At 42.7% G+C, this 22,437-nt stretch overlaps 1 protein-coding gene across 2 annotated transcripts in view; it reads right to left on the bottom strand.

Moving 5' to 3' along the window:
- Positions 1-1,717: 1,717 nt before the first annotated feature.
- LRRC4C (leucine rich repeat containing 4C) overlaps positions 1,718-22,437 on the bottom strand; it is a 1,197,586-nt gene continuing 1,176,866 nt past the window's right edge. For both annotated transcript variants that reach the window (XM_085643468.1, XM_085643467.1), the window contains one exon: positions 1,718-4,323. In XM_085643468.1, coding sequence (XP_085499594.1) covers positions 2,368-4,281 — 1,914 coding nt within the window. In that variant the 5' untranslated portion in view covers positions 4,282-4,323 and the 3' untranslated portion in view covers positions 1,718-2,367. The remainder of the gene's footprint in view (positions 4,324-22,437) is intronic.

Raw genomic sequence — 22,437 nt, 5'->3', positions numbered from 1 at the left:
ACGCATTTTCGACACAGCTCCTCGCAGTGCTACGCAAATCAAGATTTAAGGATTTCTGTTCAGCAGTCCTAACTGGGTTCCTGTAGCCGGCATGCTCTCAATCACGCTCACCCTGAACCTGTGACTTCGTACCGGTACAACACTAAAAGATATCTACAGTTGTGGCTTTACACCATTTTTGCCTTATTTTTACTAAAATATTTAAAATTTAATATATCAGGTTCTACCTTTTGGATTTTTGTTGTTTTGGTTTTGTTTTATTTCTTAAAAAATACTCTATTTCTCTAAATTGGTGTGGGCTCCTTTTGAGCTGAGTTTTTACTGTGTTACCATTTGAAATGTTGCACAAATACTTTACACATTGCCTCTGAGTTAGGCAGGTTAATTTAGAGATTGCTTGTGATTTCACTCTGACAAGAATGTGGTTGCAGGTTGAGAACGGTTCTACCCCCCTCAAAGAGTAACGCAATTTATTACACTCTGCCTTTTAGTTTATTAGAATCTGGCGACTGCCTCCTGCTATGCACAATACCTGGCAAAGACTACCACTGTACGATATATACTCAGGGGCAGATTTACAACTTCTGGCACATCTCTGCAAATCAGCAGGGATGCGCCTAAACAGATGCGCCACGTTATCTCCCCCTTGCGTCACCACGGATGCATCACATTTACAATGCGGCGCTCCATGTTGCAAGGAGGGGAACATGCGTGACGCTTCTTGTGGCGTACGCGTGGAGCATTGCTGGAGTCGCGTTGCAAGCGTGACGCAATTCCTGCAATGCACAGGGGTCGCCCATACTTAACGTGGTACGTCACTCCTTACGCCTGCTTCAAGCAGACGTAAGGATTTGACGCAGCAGCGTCGTAAAACTGACTCAGTGAAATCTTGTAGATTTCACTGCGTCAGTTTTACGGGGCTTTCCTGCGAGGGAACGCCCACGCTGCAACAAAACGCCCACATGAAACCTGACGCAGGTTTCATGTGGTGCAGGGCTTTACAACGTGACGCATCTGCCTAGAAGTCGCAACGTTGCGCATGGCTAACGCTGCTGGTGCGTCACAAAAGTGACACAACGGCGGCGTAAAAGTGTCGCAGGGGGCTTGTAAATCTGCCCCTTCAGTGTGTTTCAAGGACATAAAGTGAACACGTGTTAATAAGCTGGACCTTTGTGTAGATGTTTTCTAGAATTTTTAATAAGAAAAGGAAGTGTTTCAATAAAGTATTCTTGAGGATGCATACTTCACAACTTGTAGAGTACGACATGTCTTTGAACATACAGTAAACTCATTTGGATGTCCAATGAGGGAATTGTACCCTGACAAATCGTATGCACCAGAAAGAACTTCCTCCACACTGAAATCGCTAAAATGTTCCTCATTCCTATTTGACAGCTGGACCACACAGATCAGGGGCACCTAATGGCCATCACTCTTTTCTAATGGGGAGACCTAAACTTAGCTGAGAGTCCAAATGCACAATTGATCCTTTCGTGAAAGTTGTACTCATCTGTTTGTAGAAGAAATCCTCCTGCATTCACTACAACTTTCCAATCAGGTCTCAGTGAAGAAATGACTTTGGATCTTTTTGACAAATTGAACGTGGTGTTGTTACCTTTAAGATCCTACACGGTATTGATTATATTGCATTTTTGCATTTAAGCTAGCCTCTATAAACAATGGCCATACTTTTAAAATCCTCCCATCCCTTCAAAATTCCAAACAACTTATATGCAAATACAGAAAACCAACAATATTTTATTTATAATCTTATTTTAGTGGTTGAGCTACAAATTCTGGTTCTAGAATCATTGTAAAAGACCATGGGTTCATTGATGTTCATGTGAGTTAATTCATTCTTTGTATTGTTTTGTTTCCTTGAATGGTGCCCCTTTGCAGAGTACAGAACATTTGGTACATGAAAACTAAAAGCTCTGGGTTTTTCTGCTTATCTAAAAAATCTACTGCAAATGTACCTGTTGAAACATATTTTCAAGGGTGTGAGATGAAAGTGACATATAGCGTGACATAATGGGCCAAATCTCACCACTGGAATTGATCACAAAAATCCCAAAAGTGTAATGTTATCCTTACAAAAATTTCTCGACCAGTTCTTTGCAGGGAATTGAGGGCTACTTTGAAAAATATGCCATATGGAATGAGGGGGTACTTAGTGCAGCAGAAACAGGTTCAGAGGAACACACATTATGTCATTTTTTAGATCACAATAGAATTTTTAATAAATAAATTTCTTTTGATTTTTTTGTAAAGACACTTTTTTTTCGAAACAGTAGATTTAGCCCAGTCAATGTGTGTCATTAATAAATTGTCTTTTATTTTATCTTGTCCCTTTCTTTGTGGTCAATTTTAGATCTGAGTCTCTTGTACATTGTCCTTCGAGCTCGCTCGAATCAATAACGGTTCATGCACGGAACTGTGTATTGAATTAATTGTGTTCACTGTTGTTGTGTGGTTGAAAGGGGATTTGTAGGAGTTGTAGTGGTTAAGATGCTCGTGCTCAATGGCTGGCATGGGCAAGTGGCTTTCTATTGGGGATCCCCCTCTGAGCTCATCGTCCACATTGATGATCTCAACAGTCCGTGTGGGAGCATGATGGTTCTTTCGGTGATGCTGTTTCCTCATTTTGTAGAAGATGACAAGCATAACTGCTGCCATGAGAGTGATGGCCACAAAGCAACCGATGATAATTTTGGTTGTCTTCATGACCTCATCTATTCCAGGGATGCTTGACTCTGTGATTGGGATGGTAAAAGTTTTGTCAGTTGCCTTTGTGCTCTGGGGCGTGAGAGACGTGGTAACGTTGGTGGTCTCCCAGATAATGACAGGGGTGGGTCCCACTTTATGTTCTGTGGCCTCTGTCTCCTCCTGAGTGGGCTCCATTGTCTCTACGGTGACTGTGGAAAAGTATGTGTAGTTGGTGTCTGTGGCCGTCACGTTCAGGGTGGCCGAAGCCGTGGTGTTCCCAGCAGAGTTACTCACCATACATGTGTACAGGCCTGTGTCCCTTGCACTCACATTGGTAAAGTTTAGTGTGCCATCATTGAGCACAGAAATTCTCACTTTGTATGCCCCGTGGGTCATAATAGTTCCATTTGGAGTTATCCAGCTTACAGAGGTCAACGATGTGGATGCTCGGCATTTCAGCTCTGCTGCCATGCCCTCTGTGACATTAAGGTCTGCAGGAGGTTCCAAGATCACAGGAGCATAGCATGTGAAAAAATTCTGGTCCAGCTCTGCAATGTGTCTTCCTTTCAAATTATTAGGTGTGCTACAGCGTGCACAGCAAGTGCTGCCAGTGGTAACAATCTCCTTAAGCCACCAGCTCAGCCAGAGAATATCACAATTGCAGTTCCATGGATTGTGATGCAGTTGAATCCTCTGCAAGTGGTGGAGGGGGGTGAAAAGGTCATGAGGCAGCAGAGTTAAATTGTTATGGGCCAGGTTAAGCTCCAGAAGGGCCTGAAGGTCATCAAATGTGTTCCTTTCAATGATTTGGATTTGTGAATGCATCATCCAGAGTTTTTGTAGGTGGGTCAGCCCTTGGAAGGAACCTGGCCTCAGCACAGTCAAATGGTTCCCCGACAGGTCCAGTTCATCCAGTTTAACTAGGGGGGTGAGATTGGGAATCTCTCGGAGGTTGCACGTTGCAAGGTTCAAGTACCTCAGGTTTGAGAGGCCTTCAAAGGCACCTTCTGAGATGTAGGAGAGCCGTCTCATCTCTCCCAAATCCAACCGACGCAGAGAAGGGATCCGGTTAAAAGCATAGGAAGGGATACTCTCGATGGGATTGTTTCTCAACCAGAGCTCCTTTAGTTTTGAGAGGTACTCAAAAGCCCCATTCGGGATGGTGGTGAGACGGTTGTCAAAGAGTTCTAAAGTAAGGAGGTTGGCCAGATTATTAAAAGCCCCAATTTCAATAGTCCTGATGTGGTTTCTGCTCAGTTGTAGGATCTCCAAGTGTCTCAGGTGTTTGAAGTTGTCCACCTTGATAATTTGGATCTGGTTTTCATGCAGGTTGAGGAGCCGTGTGTTGGTGGAGATGCCGTCAGGCACCTCGCGCAGGTTCCTCCGTGTGCAGATCACTTTGCTGAACTGGTTACTACAAGAGCAGACCGAAGGGCAAGTCTGCGCCCGGACTAAGCCAGCTACCACGAGAAGCTGAAGAGCCAACAGCACAACAAGCAGGGGGTCAAACAGGGCCCTGTTGAACCTAGGACCTATCATCATCTGCTGTGGATGTAATGTCATCTTGTTCAACATTCATAATTTGTCTGGTGTTGGTCCTTCAGGAGATCCAATAATCTGAAAAAGAAAGAAAAATTAGATTTACCATCGTGGACCTGCCCACACGGAGAGAAAGAGAATTCATGTAACAAGTTCAGAGAATATATAGAGAGCCACATGAAAGTGCTCATTACTTCTGAGGCACTTTAACCGTTGGCCGGTAGCATCCATATACATAAGGTACATAAGCCTTTTTAGCAACATCTGCATCATTTGGAGTAAGAAACCTGTATGATCAGCAGATGTGAGAAACTGACCGGAGGGCATTGAGGCAGCCACACAAGTTAAACTTTGATCGAGACCCTGTGGTGTTGAGAGCACCATCCCATTCATTTAGTGCTCAACTTTACTATGGAACATAAAGCACTCAGGGGCATATTCTCAAGCTCCTATCACCACAGGAACGTCACTTTTTCTGACTTTCCCGTGGCGATAGGGTCAGTGCCTTATTCTCAAGGCAGCGTTAACCCACTTAATGTGGATTTTAGCCACGTTAAGTGGCTTAACGCTGCCTTGAGAATAAGGCACCTTTCACACTAAATTTAGAGTGGAAGGGGCATGCAGTGGATGTTGCACCGCAACACCCATTGAGATCGACGCTGCCACCGATTATCAAGGGCAGCAATAATAGGTAGCAGCGCCGAACTTAAGACCAGAAAAATCCTGGACTTAAGTTGGGGAAACAAGGAGAAATGATTCATTTCTCCTCGTTTTTGCATTTTCCATGTCTGCTGCCTTGTGCAGCAGACATGGAAAATGCAAATTGCCATGGTTTGTTTATGTACAGGAAGGTGTCCCTTCCTGTACGTAAACAAACCTTTTTTAAAAATGGCGTTTTGTAACTGACATGTGTGCTGCACGAAGCAGCACGCACGTAAGTTACAAACTGGTATTTTCAGTTTGTTTATGTGCAGGAAGGGACACCTTCCTGTACATAAACAAACCTCCCTGCTTGCAGACACCCTTGCACTCTGGTGCAAGGGTGCCTGCGTTGACACTAAGTCGTGAAACTAAGCGCCATCGCAGGGGAAAACGCCAGACTGCACCACATTCTTGAGAATAGGGTGCAGCCTTGCGTTTCCGAAGTGGCGATGAGAGGCGTTAAGCCAAGAAGGCTAACGCCTCACACCGCCACTTCCTTTAGAATATCCCCCTCAGTGTATTTTAAGTTAACTAGGATGTCCCACACAGACAGAAGAAGTGCCTTATCATATATACATCTTATTCTGAACCATATCCTTTTTGTATTCGATGCTTAATGTCAGACCCTTTTACTACAATATATAACCCTGAAGAAGGAGCTATAGTTTTTTTTTTTTTTTAAACTCCTTGGACGTCTTTGGTGAACTTTCACATAGTTGAATGTAAATGTAAATCTATGCGAAATAGAATTATTTATGTGCAAATAATCCATTTGTTAGTAGTAGCTTCGAATTTGTAGTAATATTTTAGCAATCAAGCCATCTAGACAGTACAACAAATAATCCAAGCGTAGTCTTTGGCTGCATATGTAAAAGAAAGAGGTGGTTCAATCTTCAGTCTGGGGACACCCCTACGTTTTCTCCCTACCCTTTGTCAAATCTCTTAGCTTCAGCCTTTCTTGTTTGTCATTTAGACCTGCAGTCTGGGATGGCCTACCACTACCTGTCTGCCACAACTCAAAAAATTAAATTAACTTATTTCTTACATCCACTTGAACTCTTTCTTTCATGTTGTGTGCTATATCCTCATCCCCACACACTCCCTCCCCCGTGTGAACCGAGCGTCATCTTCAATCCTGATTCCTGTTTTTTCATCTATCCTAAAACCCACGCGACATCTGCTTTATTTCCATCAACTCTGCAAGTCTCCTCCATCCACAAAGCTCCATCCACAAACTTCCATTCTTTCTTGCCTCAATTATCACAATTCCATCACTATATTTATCCCTGATTGCTGTCTTATTGTTCTACAAATTGTCCAAAATTATATGGATCGCTTTATTGACAAGGTTCCCCTCTTTTACTCAACATTTTCTTCTCCACAAAAAACTTAGTTTACCTGCATCTCAAATATTTTTTTTTGTATATCTTTCCAGCATTTTCAAATCTAGCCATGATCTTGCTTTAAATTATCTTTTTCTCACCCTAACTTCTAGCCTCTTTGTTCTTCTAAAATGTTGCCTTATTCCTCTCTGCCACGTGTCTCTTCCCATTTTCTGCTCCTCCATTTTTCTCATTTTTCTATTCTGACAGGTATGTCTTTTCCTATCATTGCATCTGTGAGAGAGTATCAGAAAACGTATCACCTGCCTTTTCTCTCTTAACTTTATTCTTCTTTTGGCTCATGTATTCTCAGCCTCCCCTGGCAAACTGTAATTTTAAATATTACTTACTTAATGTTGTAATTACTTTTCAATTCTTTGGTATTATGTTGTATAAAGAGGCTTTGGAAAAGCGCCTTATAATGTAAGTGGTTTAATGTGTAAGTTATTTTAGGGATGCATTTTCTTAATGGGAGATAAAGTTCTTGAGTCCACTTCCTCTGCCAATCAAAGCAACGCTTTTTTTAAAACCTGGGCAAACATGTTATCAATGGCACTGTAGGATCAGGGGTTAATCTAGACTTGTGCAGGTTTAATGATGCAGTACACTCTTCAGACGCCATGCAGCGCAGTCAGGGGCAGATTTACAAGCCCATTGCGCCACTTTTGCGTCACTGTTCTCATGTTAAAAGTGACGCAACAGTGACGCAAGGAGCTTGTTAATCTGCCCCTCAGTGTCTAATCAGTGGGTTTTGCCAGGCAGCCCTCTTCATATCACACTGGTAGTTTCTACTTCTAATTTAATGGTTGCATTTTGGCTAAGCTGACTTCTTAAACCATCTCTTTAAAAAATAAATCTAAAATATTTGTGCAATACTTATTTCGAATGGCTGTGGTTCTAGTTGCCATAAAAACCGTATGAAATGGTGGGAAGCTATGAAGACACACATTTAAAATCCGGTTCTGGCCGCTTGGTGAACTCAGGAATGGATTCCTCAAAATCATTGTGAACTGATGCAGCAAACCCTCAGCAAGCTGGGGGGCTCTCCTAATCACCAACACCATCATTTCTTACCCCATTTTGAGTTGGATAACAATCGAAATGCGCCTTTTTTTTGGGAAGAAATATGAGAAAGTAAATGTGGAATTGCATCCACCATTCTACATTTTTCCTCAATATCCACCCCTTAATCCGGCCCTTTTATCAGGGGAAATTGGGACAATGCCCTAAAATGTACATTATGTTTCATTATGGGAATTTCATTTTCTTTTTACTTTCTGCTTCCTTTGTAAAGCATCGGAAGAAACACAAATACAATATTTTCTTTGTCTCTTATTAAAATAGATAATTTATTTCATGTCTGACTGAACATAATTGTTTATTAAACACTTCGTAACTAAATCATATTAACACAGACCTCGGTGGAGATGAACCATTTATCTCTGACTTCATAATAAAATATTCACATTTTAACATGTTTCAATAATTTCATTAGTCTAACACTTAGAAGAACTACATTATAGTAGATTTAACAACAAGGGTGATACACATAGAAATATATTTTCACTCGGAAAAAGCATGATGTGCAATTCCCCCATGTGTATTTGAATATCCATATTGACTTCTAGCTATTCACGAACATGCATCTCCAAACACGTTCTATAGTTTACACGTCATGTTGTACATACATATTAGGTATGTGGTATTTACAGAAAATCATGACCTGTTCACATTTTCAAAATCTGTGTCTGAAAGTTAAAGAACACTTCGCATTTTCATTTCTATCATAATAGGGTTTTTGCCCTTTAATAAGAATATTTTTTACTAGAGATCGTTGAAGTGTGTAACCTCATCCTGGCACATGTGTGAGGGATGTAGATTCTTGTATTCATGTAGTATATGACGTTTCAGAATTTCAGAACACTGTGCCCATGGGAGAATATTGAAAGAAAAGGTTTTGTGAAATGATTTCTCAGAAAAACAAAAATTTGGGGAGATACTTCATGTGTCTAGCTCTTGCAAGCCTATCTTCAACAGAACCCTCTCGCTCGCTTTTGCTTTAATTTTAGTAAACATCCCGGTCCCTCTCTTTCCTGGCTTTTCATTGGTGCCTGTGCTTGCCACGTACTTTTCCTCCATTTCTATTGCCTGTAGCATATTTTCCTGCATATCCCAATGTTTGTTCCACGACTGCTTCTCTTATCAGTTTCCCGTGGCCAAAATACCATACAAACATCTGCTTTGTTGAAACTACTTTTGCATAAAGTTTTGCCTCTTTCTGCTTTTTCGTCTTGCAGCACATTTACATAGCACAGCTTATCCCACAGAGATTAAGTGATTTGTCAACAATCACAGAATGTTGCACCACGGACACTCGAACAAAGATCCCCAGCTCTCGAGTCAGCATCTCAAGCCGCTGCACCAAATCCTCTCTACTCCCATGATGCTTGTTGTAATTTGGCATCACACTGTGGTTTATGGAAGCTCTAGCGGTGGGGCTCAAAACATTTTCCTGGGCCATATTCATTTCAAATGACTCCTTTTGTGTTTACAGTAGATACGTTTAGTGCAAATCTATCCAAAACCTTAGCATCCTTCTCCCAACATCACACAACATGATAGTAGCCTTACTGTCTATACAATTACAATTCATGGACTTTGACCTTCCAGAATATGATGTCATCAGTTGAGCGATCGAATGCTTTACTTCCTGGATTGTCTACATAATTGAAAAGAACAAAATTGATTTTTTTTTACCTTCCTACAGATGGGAAATCCACTGGCGATCTCTTGGAGAAATTAACTGTAATGCCCAGGAAATACCCTGGAGCTCGCCCATATCTAAAACATTGATCTCGTACAGCACAATATGTGTGAGCACAGGGGTTTGCATTTAGCCCGGCATAATTGATTTTTGACAATACGTCTTTCGCTAAAAAATTGGAGATATGTATTTCACTTGCCCTTATTTATGTCATGGACGTTAAGGTCATTGTTGTTTAAAGTAAAAAATTAGCCAGGAATGAAAAATCTTTGTAAGCACGATGTCCATTTTCCTCAGATTTTGGCTCTGGAGCAGGAGAGGTAGAGAAAGAGAGAAAAAGGGAAGAGAGAGAAGAAAGAGACAAAGATTAATAAAGGTAAAGAAAGAGAGAGAGAAAGAGAGGGACAAAGAACAAGAGCAATGGGTTACTTACCTTCGGTTACACTCTCTCTGGAGGGTGCAACACCTAATCAAAGATTGCTCGCCTTGACAAATGTAACCCACTGAATCTGCAAACTCATGCAATAGCTCATGGGTGCCAATAGGTGGCAGTATCAGCCTCCCTCACAACTGCGTTCTGCCTCTGGGCATAACACTGAGGCACAAAAAGGTGCCAGACCCTAAATATTGATGTCTGTCTGATCATTAGACCATTCTGTGTTTTAGGATGTGGAGATTAGCAGACAGAATTCAATTTCACGGGCAGTGTATGAAGGTTAGCTTGGATCCGTATTCATTCTGGACAGTCCACCCCAAAGAATGGGGTGGAGGGGGGATGGTTAGGAATCTGCAGTTAGATGGAAGAAACACCAGAAGGAGCGTTACCCAAGGTAAAAAGTTTCTTCTGGTGAGACTTCTGATGGATGTCAAAGGATGGTCCCCTATGAGAAGGTGGGTCGGAGCAGTGGACTTTACACCAGGAAGTCTTGCAGAACTGAACAGGCAAAATGACTTTCCCTGCCACACAGTAATAGTAAGTATGCGCAGATGCCCATGTGGCAGCCTGTCAGTTGCCCCAAGCTGTAGCGACCCTAACCAGAGCAGTGGTCGCAGGTCTTGCGGTGACGTCATTGGACCTAAGGCCTTCTGGAGGCTCCTTTTTTCTACAGGAAATAACACAGTTTGATGCATAAACCATTACATTTGGACAAGGGCCATTTTTGGGCCACCTTTCCTTTTTCCATCCTGAGGAAGCCAACAAACAGCTGTTCATCCACCCTGAAGTATTTCGTTCTATCAAAGTAAACACTATGGGCATGTCATGCGTCCAACTGGGAGAGCTTCCCTTCTCTTTAGATGGATCCAATGGTGAAGGTAATGCAGTGAGTCTGATGGGATGCTCCTATGGAAGGTGCAACAACCCAGAAGGCGATGGAAGAATACTTGAATTAGTCTCAGCCACTGGTGATTGCTTGGGATGCCCACTATGCCACTCAAAGCAGAGACCACCCATATGCATGTAGCTAGTCAGCTGGTCTGGACGGCATAGTGGGTGGCAAATAATGAACTGAAATGCCGCCCAGGGCATTTGCCAGAGGCTACAGACTATTTGCAAGCATTGGGCCAATTACCTTCACGTTTCAACTTATAAAGTAACACCACTTTTGGCAGAAAAAATGCTAGAGACACAAGTACCAGCTTGTCAGGAGGAATGAAGTGTATGGAGGCTGGACTAACAAGGCCTCAGTTCACTGTTGTGATGTGCTGCAGTGAGTGAAATCAGATACATGGGGGCATATGCACAATCCCCTATCGCCACCACAACGTCACTTTTACCGACGCTGTGGTGGCGATAGGGGCTGCACCTTATTTACAAGGTAGCGTTAAGCCACTTAACATGGCTAAGCGTTGCCTTGTAATTAAGGCCCCCTTTCACGCTATGGTTAGAGTGAAAGGAGTGGGCAGTGGGTGTTCCACCGCAACATCCATTGTCTTTTATTCTTCACCTATGTACAAGGGTGACGTACATAGCATACAGGGGCAAAATTAAGACAAGGAAAAACCTGGTCTTAAGTTGGCAAAATGAGGAGAAATGCATTATTTCTACTCGTTTTTGCTCTTTTCATGTGTGCTGCCTTGTGCAGCACACATGGAAAAAGCAATATGCCATGGATTACTTATGTGCAGGAAGGTGTCCCTTCTGTACATAAACAATCCTTTTAAAAAATGCCATTTTGTGACTTTCATGTCATCACACATGTCCCTTTCTTTTCAAGCGTTAAGTCCTGCACTTCTGGGCCCCTATGACTCACCACAACAAAGGAAGCGCTCGATTGGAAGCCCTAAAGGCGACCCCAGGGCGGACTCTGGAAAGGTATAAATCCAGCATCCATATAATGAAGAAAAAGTAAATGAACTGCACCCTCCTCGTTGTCATCTTCATCTTGTGGAAGATGTTGGAGACCTTGAAGTGTGTTCTGAATTTGAACCCAAGTAATTTCTGCAGCGACAAATAAACTGCAGGAAGGTCCTCATCAGCTATGAGTTTGCCTTTGTAATTATGCATCGAGAGAAAGAGTGCTCTGGCTGAAGATGAATCCAGAGCTGGTGATGGACCTGGAGGTGGCACTGCTGGAATTGTGAGCAGGTACTGATGAAAGGCCTGGAGGTGAGGCCTGGATGAGGGGTGAGTCTGCTGGAGGTGTTTGGCAGATGGTCTCACTTCCTCAGGGAGCAATCTGTGCCAGGGAAGGCCCCTCCAGAGAAGCCACCACTGGAGTGTCTGACCAGCCCAAGAGGGTCAGAGGGTACACCTGAGGGAGATTAAGGGCTACATGCATCAACATTTTAAATTGTGAATACCTTATTCCAAATTCATGTGAATCGCAATTAGGTAATTGCAATTTACAATGCATGAAACTCAAAGAGTTTCAGATTGCGATTCCTAGGGGGGCCCCAAATCACTCCACCTCATTAATATTAATGAGGTAGATCGCAATTTGTCACACCCTATGAGTCGCAAAAATCACAGGGATTGTGACTTGCTGGAGTCAGCAAACCACCATGTCTGTGATTGCTTTTAAATAATGCCATCTTTTTTTTTTGTAAGGCAGCCCATTTTCCTTAAAGGAAAATGAGATGATTTACGAAAAGTAAAATGAAAAGTTTTCTTTTCATTCTTAAAGAGCAGGCAGTGGTCCATGGGACCACTATGGTCCAGTGCCTGCTCTATAAAATGCTTTTGTAACCATTCACAAAGTGGAAGGGTTCCTTGGGGAGCCCTTCTCATTCGCGAACAGGTTACTACCTACTTGTAGTAAGTGGTAATATGCAAATGTTTTGCGACTGCATTCACTGTCACAAAACATTCATGCTTCCCATTAGGAGTCGGTATTTGGAAGGGACGCCCTAAAAGCGCCCTTTCCAAATACCATATCGCAAACCTGTTTTGCACTTTGATAACAGGTTAACAAATTGCAAATTGGGGCTTGCTGCATAGAAAAGCATTTTTTCTGTGCGCAAACGGGCGATTCTGTGAATCAGCTCATTTGCGAAGGCAAAAATGCTTGATGCATGTGCCCCTAAATGTCTATAAGAAGTCTGCAGCATGGCCTCCTTGAAGGTCGCAACCTGAAGAGGACTTAGAGTTGGCCATGGGGATCTGGGCTGTATTAGCTCCAAACTTGGTACTGTGATGGAGTGGGAAACTGTATTTGCAGTTGAGTGATGTGACTACTAACCGAGCGACAACTCCCTGGACCAGCGGCATCTGGGTGTTGAGGAGCTGGGGGTTCTTCTTGCCCTTGGTCTTCCCTTTCAACTTCAGAGGCGACACTCCAACGCATGCCAAAGTTACAAAAAAAAGGAAATGTCATAAGCACGAAGGAATGACCCTTTTATGAGGCTCCATGCCATCATATCTGAAGGCTTGACAGAACAATGATGGAGGCTGGTGGTGCCGCCTGTCGTTTCGCCGAAGCTATTGCAAGAGTTTCCTCACTAAGCGTGGATGAGGGGACAATTCATAAGGTGAATACTCTGAGGTTAGAAATATCCATCAGAAAGAGTGCAATACTGAGCCAGATAGAGAAAAAGTGTAACCAAGATAAATATTAATATAGGTAGTTAAAGAGGCAGAGGGAAAGACCAGAGATCTTGTTTGAGCAAGGGTGATGGAAATAAGGAGAGAGGGTTACAAACATAAATTGATCTCAGAGCTCTTTCAGGGTGAACCTAAAAGTCTTCACTTATCCCATACCACTTTGAAGCACTTCAGGATTTGTCAGACAAAAGAAATGAGGCAGAGGAAGACAGCCTCCAGCCAGCACTTCCCACCTGCCTGCTACAACTATGTCCCAGGTTTTTAGTGCCCCAGGGTGCCCCACGCCCTCGCCATACTCCCCTGTGCTGTTTTCCTGCTCCTACGCTTTTCACCTCACCAGCTATTTAATAGAGGAACCCTGGCCCTCTGGACTCCTACAGCTACACTGCCGCAGATCTCCATGCCCTGGACCCCGGACTCAACAACAACTGCTGCCCCTGCTCCACAGCTGGACTGATCACCTGCCTCCGCTGCTGCTTCATCTCCATCTCAGGATGACCGCTCTCACAGGAACCCGCATTACGCAGTCACCGCCGGCCGAGACCCCCCAGAACGACTCAGCTGCCTCCTGATCAACACCAGATCGCTCTGCAAACACGCCACCAAAGTTTGGGACACCACTTCCACCCTCGCCCCCGACGAGGCCTTTTTGTGTGCGGAATGTGCATGTGCATTGTGATATGGTTGAGTGGTAGGTGTGTGTGGCATGCGGATCATGGGTGTCCGGTATCTGTGTGCATGTGGTAGACTTGTGAGAGCGGTATGTATGAATGATATTCGTTAATCAGGCACACAAACACTGTACATGTGTACGCAATCTGTGTACGCCTGTGCTCTGTGGAATTCCACTTAATTCATTTACGTACCTGTGTCTATGATTGGTTTTGTAGGAGGACATCACTTTTTTCCTAATTAAAGATTTCTTTGATTTTTCTGCAAAGAAGAGGAACTGCCTGTGGCAATCAATTCTTTCCATTTCTTAAAAAGTGTTTAGCTGGATTTCTGCTTAGGTTGCTAAATGCCATTAGCCAGCTATAAAATGGTCAAACTTGGAAGGTACTTTAATTGAACACAATTTGCATGGTAATTTGTTTGCAGGAGCAGTGGATAGATTATCCCCCAGGAGCAGTCATCCGATAGCCATTTGAGAAGGTAGTCATGGGGCGGTGGAGGCAGTAGAGGCAGGGCGGGGGTGGTGCTTCGGACCTTCTATACGCAGCGGGCATGAGCTCGCCCGCTGACAGTGGGCATTAAGACTCTGCACACAGGCTGTGCCACACAGGGCTGTGTAGAGAAGCAATACAAAGCCCTGCATGAAATAATGCGCCAGCGGAAATTTGTTGAACTGCTTCCAAAGTAGGATCCTCATAGGGGCCGAGTGAGCTTGCAAAGTTTTAAGCTTTGCACATTTGCATGCAAAACTTGAATATCCCAAAATTTACAACACAAAATTTAAGCGAGCAGAAAAGAAATCAGCACACATTTGCCACTGTATACAGTTAAACACTTCAAAATGTTAACTTGTGGAGAAAAGGTTTGGGTCATTTTTCATCTTGGGTGAGTTTGGGTCATTTTTCATCTTGGGTGAGTTTGGTTAGAGTGAGCATTAGTCTGAAATATGATGAAAAGAACCTGGCAATGCACAGAACAGGTTTGCATGGCCAGAGGTGAAACAGGCAAAGCTTGCAAAACTTCATCAGCACTCTGTGGTTTTTCGCTTCACTGAATCTCAATATTTGTTCAGCTCCATGGTCTACCCATGGTGTTTTCCAAAGTTCTTTAGACACTACGAGGTTACTTTAAAGTTCGGAGGACTGGGTATCACAAAGGTGATGATGTACCCTGTCCGCCTAACTCACAGTCCCCAGCCTCATTTAGAGACAGGTGGTCCATCAACTTTGTGTCGATGGAACCCCTGTTAGCTCTGTTGAGAGACAGGTCCCTATGACAGCCTGATGGAGCCGCAACCATCGGTGGGAGGGTATTACACCGCCTGCATATTCAGGGTAGATGTGATGATGTCTTCTTTTCTTGTCCATCACAACCAGGAAAAACCTGGTGATGAGGGACAGAAAAATAATATTAACCCACCACACCCTTGGAAAAACTCTCATGGTGTGGGGGTCATAAGAATATTGTATTTCAAATGCCTTTGAAAACAAAAAGTTTGAATGTGGACTGTGGTCAAAGCCGGTTGCAGCCATCCACCAAACGTATGTACCACGACGGCGGTTCCTGTCAAGGTACAGAGATGACTTTTGGGCCAGTTGTGATGTTAACATTTGGTAGGGAGTAGTCCATCAGGGCGAGGGACGTAAGGTCCCCCATCACCCTGACATGCGGAGTACCATCGCCAAACTTTAGATCATTCCCTTTTTTGCCTTTTCAGCTTTCTCTGTCGACGAACGTCTAGGGGACATGGACAACTCATCAGAGGAGAGGTTTGTTAACCATGACACGGCACAGTGGCTCAAGATATGAAAGGTGGGGAGAAGGCGCAGTTTTCACAGAAACGTAAATGATTGGTTTAAGTCCACTGTATTTAGTACAATGCACACTTAGCTATGTACAGTGGACATTTAATGCAAACTTGAAAAGTTATCGGTAAGCCACAGGAGTGAAAGGTGTTTATGTCAGGAATGAATGCTGTACACTGATGCAGATGGGGTCAAGGACCAGAGCTATAAATCGAGGGATTTTAGGTCTCCTGCCTATTTCATCTAGTTGCACAGCTCTTAACTAGTTAAAATGGTCCTACAATGTATTGCGGATGGCCTTTGCAGGAAGAGGGAGGGTTTTAAGTCTCATGAAAGAATAATAGTGTTTGTTAAGTAAAAGATGTGGGAAATATGCAAATTATGCAGCACTTTCTCCTGAACTATTATTTTATCTATTTAAGTTAGTAGCAACGTTTTGGATAAAATATGCACATTTGTCAATTATGAGGCAAACTATGTGGCTAATATAATAAACTCATATTTGTGCGGTAAGCAAAGTGCTCCCAGAATTATCTAAACCGGCACTATTGCCCATTGTTATATAATCAATTTATTTTAAGAAGCTAAGTATTGCAAGTCAAATCAAATGTTAGTTGCACTTCGAAGAAAACAATTTTTTATTATAACAACTGTAAAATAAACAGGTCATGTAAAAATACATAATGAGTACCATGAGCAATATGATCCACATTCTGGTGACATTTACAAACCACTCAACCTTTGGTGTTGTGGCGTATGGTGCGAGAAAAAAAAATGATAGGACACCTTTTCTGGCAGCCTGTCACTGTTGTTGCAGGGGCTTACAGCAGCAGCATTACCTGGCCCCTGTCTGCCCCCTGCAGCTGCCAGAAGGGACAAAATAATTCTCCACCGGACAGATATAAGCATGCCATGTGTCTGTGCTCCCCCACGACACCCCCTCGTCCTTCCCGCTGGCACGTACTGCCTGCTCAGACCACGTGGGACATGTTAACGTTAATTTTCACTAAAAACTGCCCACCAGAGGACCTGGTAACTCCAGGTCTGGGCAGGTATTCCTTATTCCGGTAGGTGGGCACATTTGGTGCAGAAATACTGTATGGTATGTTAGATTCTGGTCCCCAGTACTTCTGCACCAAATTCTGCCAACTTTTAATGAGGGTGCTGGTGAGAGAATAAAAAGGATAATCACAAAATAAAATGTATGTATCTACCCTTCAAAAGAATTTAATCCATTGATTGGGTCAAAATAAACAATGTGTTATCTTCTGCAAGTAAACAATTCCCAATTGTATTACATTGATTCCTGCTTTGGACTCTCCCATGACTTCTTTTATTGTATATACTTGATAAACATATTTATTTTATGTGCAAAATGTTTAAGTTTTATCTATTTCATTTTACTTTCCATTCCACTACAATCATATTTTCTATTTTTTTTAAAAACAAGTTCAAGCGGTTACCTATATTGGGGTATGTTTAGACAATTTAAAGATGTTGCGCGCAGCAGACAATAAATAACGCATATTATTATACAAATGCTGAGTGTACAGAGATATATAACTCAAGAGCAGAACTTTGCCCAGTCTCCTCCTCCGTTTGTGGCAATAAAATGCAGTATTGCACATTTATAGGGAATATATGTTTTATCACAGTCATGGATATGTTTGCTATGTACCTTGGGATTGCAAGGTAAGAATGAATGCGGTTTGTGGGTTTTGATGTTTGATCGCATAATTTGCTTATTTCCTAATATTATTCATAAAGTATACTTTATTCTTCAACAATCCTTGTGCTTTCTCCGAATTCTTTGATACTTCCGGTTCTATGTGTAAATCACTCTTGGAAGAAACTGACAGATGACCTGCCAGTAATGGAGATGTTGAATATCACACGTCATGCTAAATAACTACTAATTGTTAGCACCTTCCATAATTATCTCAAATGTGGTACATTCACAGCTCAAATGTGTTACTACCACCAGCCACGGGGGATACGCTTTGAATGGAAACTTGTAAATAAATTAACAGGTTTGGTGTTGTCAGGTCCTCTGCATACAGAATCAGTAGATTAAAGGAATTCCTCCATTAGAAGCCAAAAATGGATGATGATTTTGGTGGGTTTTAATGCCACGCCCCCTCTCATGAAAAGGCGAGCGCGAATTCCTTCTGCAAAAAAATGTGGCAGTCGTTATCAAAATAATTAGTCAAATGCTAGATGCAGACACGGTCTTGCGGGAAATTGTAAGAAGTAAATTGATTTTGGAATATGTCCACAGTTGGAGGGAGTTGTAATCTGCAGAATTGACAACAAGGTCTATTTCCTTTGAAAGCATTCAAAGCGCATGTTATGAGAGATTTTTAATCGCACTCCGACCCCCGATACTGGCCAATCAAGGCAAACATGCAGGTCCCACAGGGTAATGAAAGTAGCGGAGAATTTGTAAATCGCTTCACTATCGATTTCTTTTTTTATTGTGGCGTTTCCTGGGAACATGACTTATGGCTGATGGGGTTAAACGTCACTGCACTATATACAAGCATTAGACATAGAGACGGCCTAGGGACCATGAAACATTTTCTTCAAACCAGGCCAGTGAGTCTATCATCAAACAGCAAAATGCTATTGGACATTGCAAAATATTGTTTGGAAAACCATGTGTTCATGTTTGATGTGATGCACAGGCAGAAACAGGGAACTACGATGGGCACTTATTTTGCTTCATGATATGCAGGGCTCATGATGGGCTGGTGGAAGGAGCAAGTGTCCATTGCAGAAGACACCCAGGAAGGATTTTAACATGTTTTATAATTGCTTCGATACATTAATGACTTTTTTTCTGATTTTGCAAGGAACAAAGGAAGCAGCAGAGGAATGTGTGATAGAACTGAACACAAACTAATACAATCTCTCAATCACAGCAGAGATTAGTAGAGAGAAGATCACTCTTCTGGATGCAGAAATTGAGATAAAGAATGACACTATGTGCACCCGACTATCCAGGAAATCGAAGGCTGGAAGCGCCATTTTACCTGCCTACAGTGACCACCCTGAACCACTAGAATGAAGTATTCCATACGAAGAAATTCTAAGGGAACATAGAAATTGTAGCACAGAGGAGGCCTACAATGAGGAACAGCAGACTATGGTTAAAAGGTCCAGCGAGAGAGAGGCTATTCCAAATGGGTACTGGAAAAAGTAGTCAGTAGCATCAAGGAGAAAACTAGGGAATCATTGCTCTTTGAACTGACTACAGTCAACCCCAGAGAAAGATGCAGGGGAAGGGATGAGATTCATAAACACAAAAAAAGTAGGGCTCAATGCAGAAGGAGAACTGTGAATCCACATAGGAGATTAGATGTATTGAATACAGGATGTCTTAACGTTTTCTTTCTCACTCTTATCTTTTAACATATCACAGAACCTGTTATTTTAACCAGTGTTTTTTCATTTATTTTCGGGAAGGCGAGGATGTCACATGAGTTAACAACTTCTCTTCGTTCGACCCAAGTAAAAGCGCTTCTTGCATACCTACATCTAAGACCCACCTTCTGTTCTTGATTTTCTAGAAAGTACACATATCCTGTTTTTTTTTGTAGACAATTGAGTTACTGTAGAAATGTAATTGTTGGCTTTTGCGATTGGGTGGCTCAGTTAGAAAAAGATAATGAGTCATTGCCCACTTGGAGCATATAGACAGATAAGTCTTGGCTAATGACACTGAACCTGAACCAATAGAAGTTAGGATATATTCTTCTTTTACTGGCCACGAGCCCCACAGCCAGGCACCACCCAGGTTTGAGAAATGTATACTATATATCAGCTCTATGAGCAACTACGAGTCCTTTACTGCACATACATAGGAATCAAAGCAAGATGAGAAATTTTTGATAATATTGTATTTGTTTTCAGACTTTTTGTAATGTCTGTGACTGATAACGGAATTACAATAAGAGTGTATGTTGTGACTTTAACCCAGAGACTTTGCAATAAGGCGCCCATGGAAATGTAAGAAATATGGTCCTTCTTTTATGTTTGTCACACTTGTGGTGATCACTGTATTTAAAGAGCTCCTAGAGCATTTACTCATTATCATTAAAATGACCCTGCATGGTCGAAACGCATCAAGTTTGGGGTAATAAACACCTTGACACTGCACACCTGAGTGCACGTTTTTCTCAATAAGTGGATGAGGTGAATGTGATATATAAAATATATATTTATATATAAATATCAGCATTTTTCCTAGGAGCCCATCACCATGTATCCCAAGTGTGGATCTTGAAAAATGCTATTGCGGAGTAAGGATGATTCCGGATGACACTGACGCCTGTGCTCTTATTTTTTCTTCCTTTTGGGTGCCTTCCTCTCTCTTGCTTTGGGTCAATGTCCGATTATGACAAATAAGTCCCTTCCACAAAGATGAGTGCTGGTATCTTTGACCTGTACCCAGAGGCACAAACTAAGCACTGATTGCAAATCTCCAAAGAAACACATATTAATTTCCTATTCGGATGCGATTTGTAGAGAGCCTGAGGGAGCATTAGTTAAAACCTTGAAATTGGTAATGTTAAAATAAGGTGTATGCACCAAGCACTTCACATGTACATGAGCACTTTAAGCCACTATGTGGCGCTCACTGTTTCTAACTTCCTATGTGATGTATTTAAACAGGCACTGTGCTACATTGCCCTTCTGGCCAAGTGGCATGTAGCTATAGCCAACAGGAAAAAACACAATCACGTGCCTCGCTTCAGACCACACCACACATCCAACAGTCCTCCTTGGGCACCACATTCCTCATACACTCAACACAGCACAGACATGCTGTCTAGGCTGCTTTCATGCTGCTCCCAACAGTCATCAAGATGCACCACTCAATAACACCCAACAGTGCCCACGAGACAAAACATCTCATGCACACTGACACAGCTCATCAAAGATACTGAGAAGCCAGCAACACCGAGGCTAAACTGCCTCTGACTCCAGGACGAGGGGCATGACCTGCCCCAAGACATGCATCAACAATCGATAAAAGATGTCTGGGTAGAACGATGAGACAACAATCTCACGCCCAGCCCCCATTGAGCAGGAGAGGGCTGTGCAACTAGAGACAGAACAGAAGCAATACTCAGAGCAGATGAAGACAGGATGTAGAATCACATGATTGACAGCCAACAGCACACTGTGACCTGATACCGGTAGCACACTGGGTTCTACATAAGGGCCAATAACATAAAACACTGTCCGAACAACATCTTTAACCGCCTGTGATGGACCGTATCGCTATCAGGCCATATTATTTCATGCAATCTATTTTTAAAATATTGCTACAATGGACTTCATTTGATTGTAATTAAGTTTGGGTTTCAAAAGGGTTCTACTCCCTCGTCACTCAGCTGTTTCATGCAGTTTATTGGCTGCCACAGCTCGATGCTCCGCCTTCAAGGTTCTCTTCATCATTCATAGGTGCACCCAAGGGACGCTCTACTTTTCTTTTCTTTTCTTCAAGCTAACATCTGACCATACTTTCGGTCTCTTCGAGACTAGCTTGCCTAACCATGTTTTTGCAGTTTTATATAGCGCTAACTAGACCCAGGCACTATACATGAAGCACCAGTTATATTACACAAGGAATGTTTTTTTCCCCTGTTTTTTTAGGCACGGGGATTAAGTGATTTGGCCAGAATCACAAGATGTAGAGTTGACGCAGAGACTCGAACCTGCCTCCCCAGTTCCAAAGCTGTTAGGCCACATCCTCTCCCATCCTAATGGGGGGGGGGCACCACTGGCGGGGCATCCTGCTGAGCACAAGTTTTGAAAATGGGGAACAGCCATTACAACGCGGTTTTTACCACGCGCAGCTTTTACATCGCATGCGTTACAACGCATGCGATGTTACAACGCAATGCCATTACAACGCAAGTCTTTACATCGACTTGCGCTAGATGGCGTGCTAACATTACAATTAGTGTAGTTTACTATCCCAACACCTTCCCTACTGTTAAGTGGACTGGAGTTGGAATAGTAAATTACACTTTTCTAATGTTAGCACGCCATCTAGCGCAAGTCGATGTAAAGACTTGCGTTGTAATGGCATAGCATTGTAACACCGCATGCGCTGTAACGCATGCGATGTAACTGCACGCGTTGTAATGACACGCGTTGTAATGTCATACATCCTTTGAAAATATGGAAGCGGATACCAACCAAGATTAGAAACACACAAGACCTGCTGAAGTTCAGACAGGAACTTCAGGTGTGGAAACAACTGGCTTTTGGAGCACCACAAAAAAGTGAACAGACTTTGAGGTCAAATCCTAAAAAAAAGAGGCTTATTTTCCAGACAATATACCGCCCACGTAAACCCACAAGCCATCGCTTACAGATGTCTGGCGATTTTGGCCCTATTTCATACCCTTGTGTTCCCTCGTGTGCAATGGCTAAATTCAAAAGCAGCCCGGCTGAGAGCATTCCACTAATAAAACTATAAAAACAAGACGTTTTGCAAAAACAAACTTCTTATTCAGCGAAAACGGTTTTATTCTGCGTGTGATGCCATCAGTATAATGGTCGAAATATCCCAATCAGAGTCATTTTCCTTCATAATTAAATAAACAGCTTTGAAGTCGCGGGCCTCAACATGGCTGCGTCGCAGTTGCCTTAGGGGGTTGCCATAGCAACCCAGGCCGGAAGTTTAACCCTCAGCTGCCGCACTCCAGGCTGCGCGAGGCGGCAACTTTCCCTCCTTTTCAGAGCACGCCGGGGATAATTGGGGAGTAGCTGGCCATTGCAAATGCAATCATTTTGATACATAACTATAAT

The sequence above is a fragment of the Triturus cristatus genome, chromosome 3_1 (genome assembly GCF_964204655.1).
Source record: "Triturus cristatus chromosome 3_1, aTriCri1.1, whole genome shotgun sequence".
In the NCBI taxonomy this organism is placed as follows: domain Eukaryota; kingdom Metazoa; phylum Chordata; class Amphibia; order Caudata; family Salamandridae; genus Triturus; species Triturus cristatus.
The sequence above is the reverse complement of the archived record's forward strand: the minus strand, read 5'-3'. Positions and strand labels throughout refer to the sequence as shown.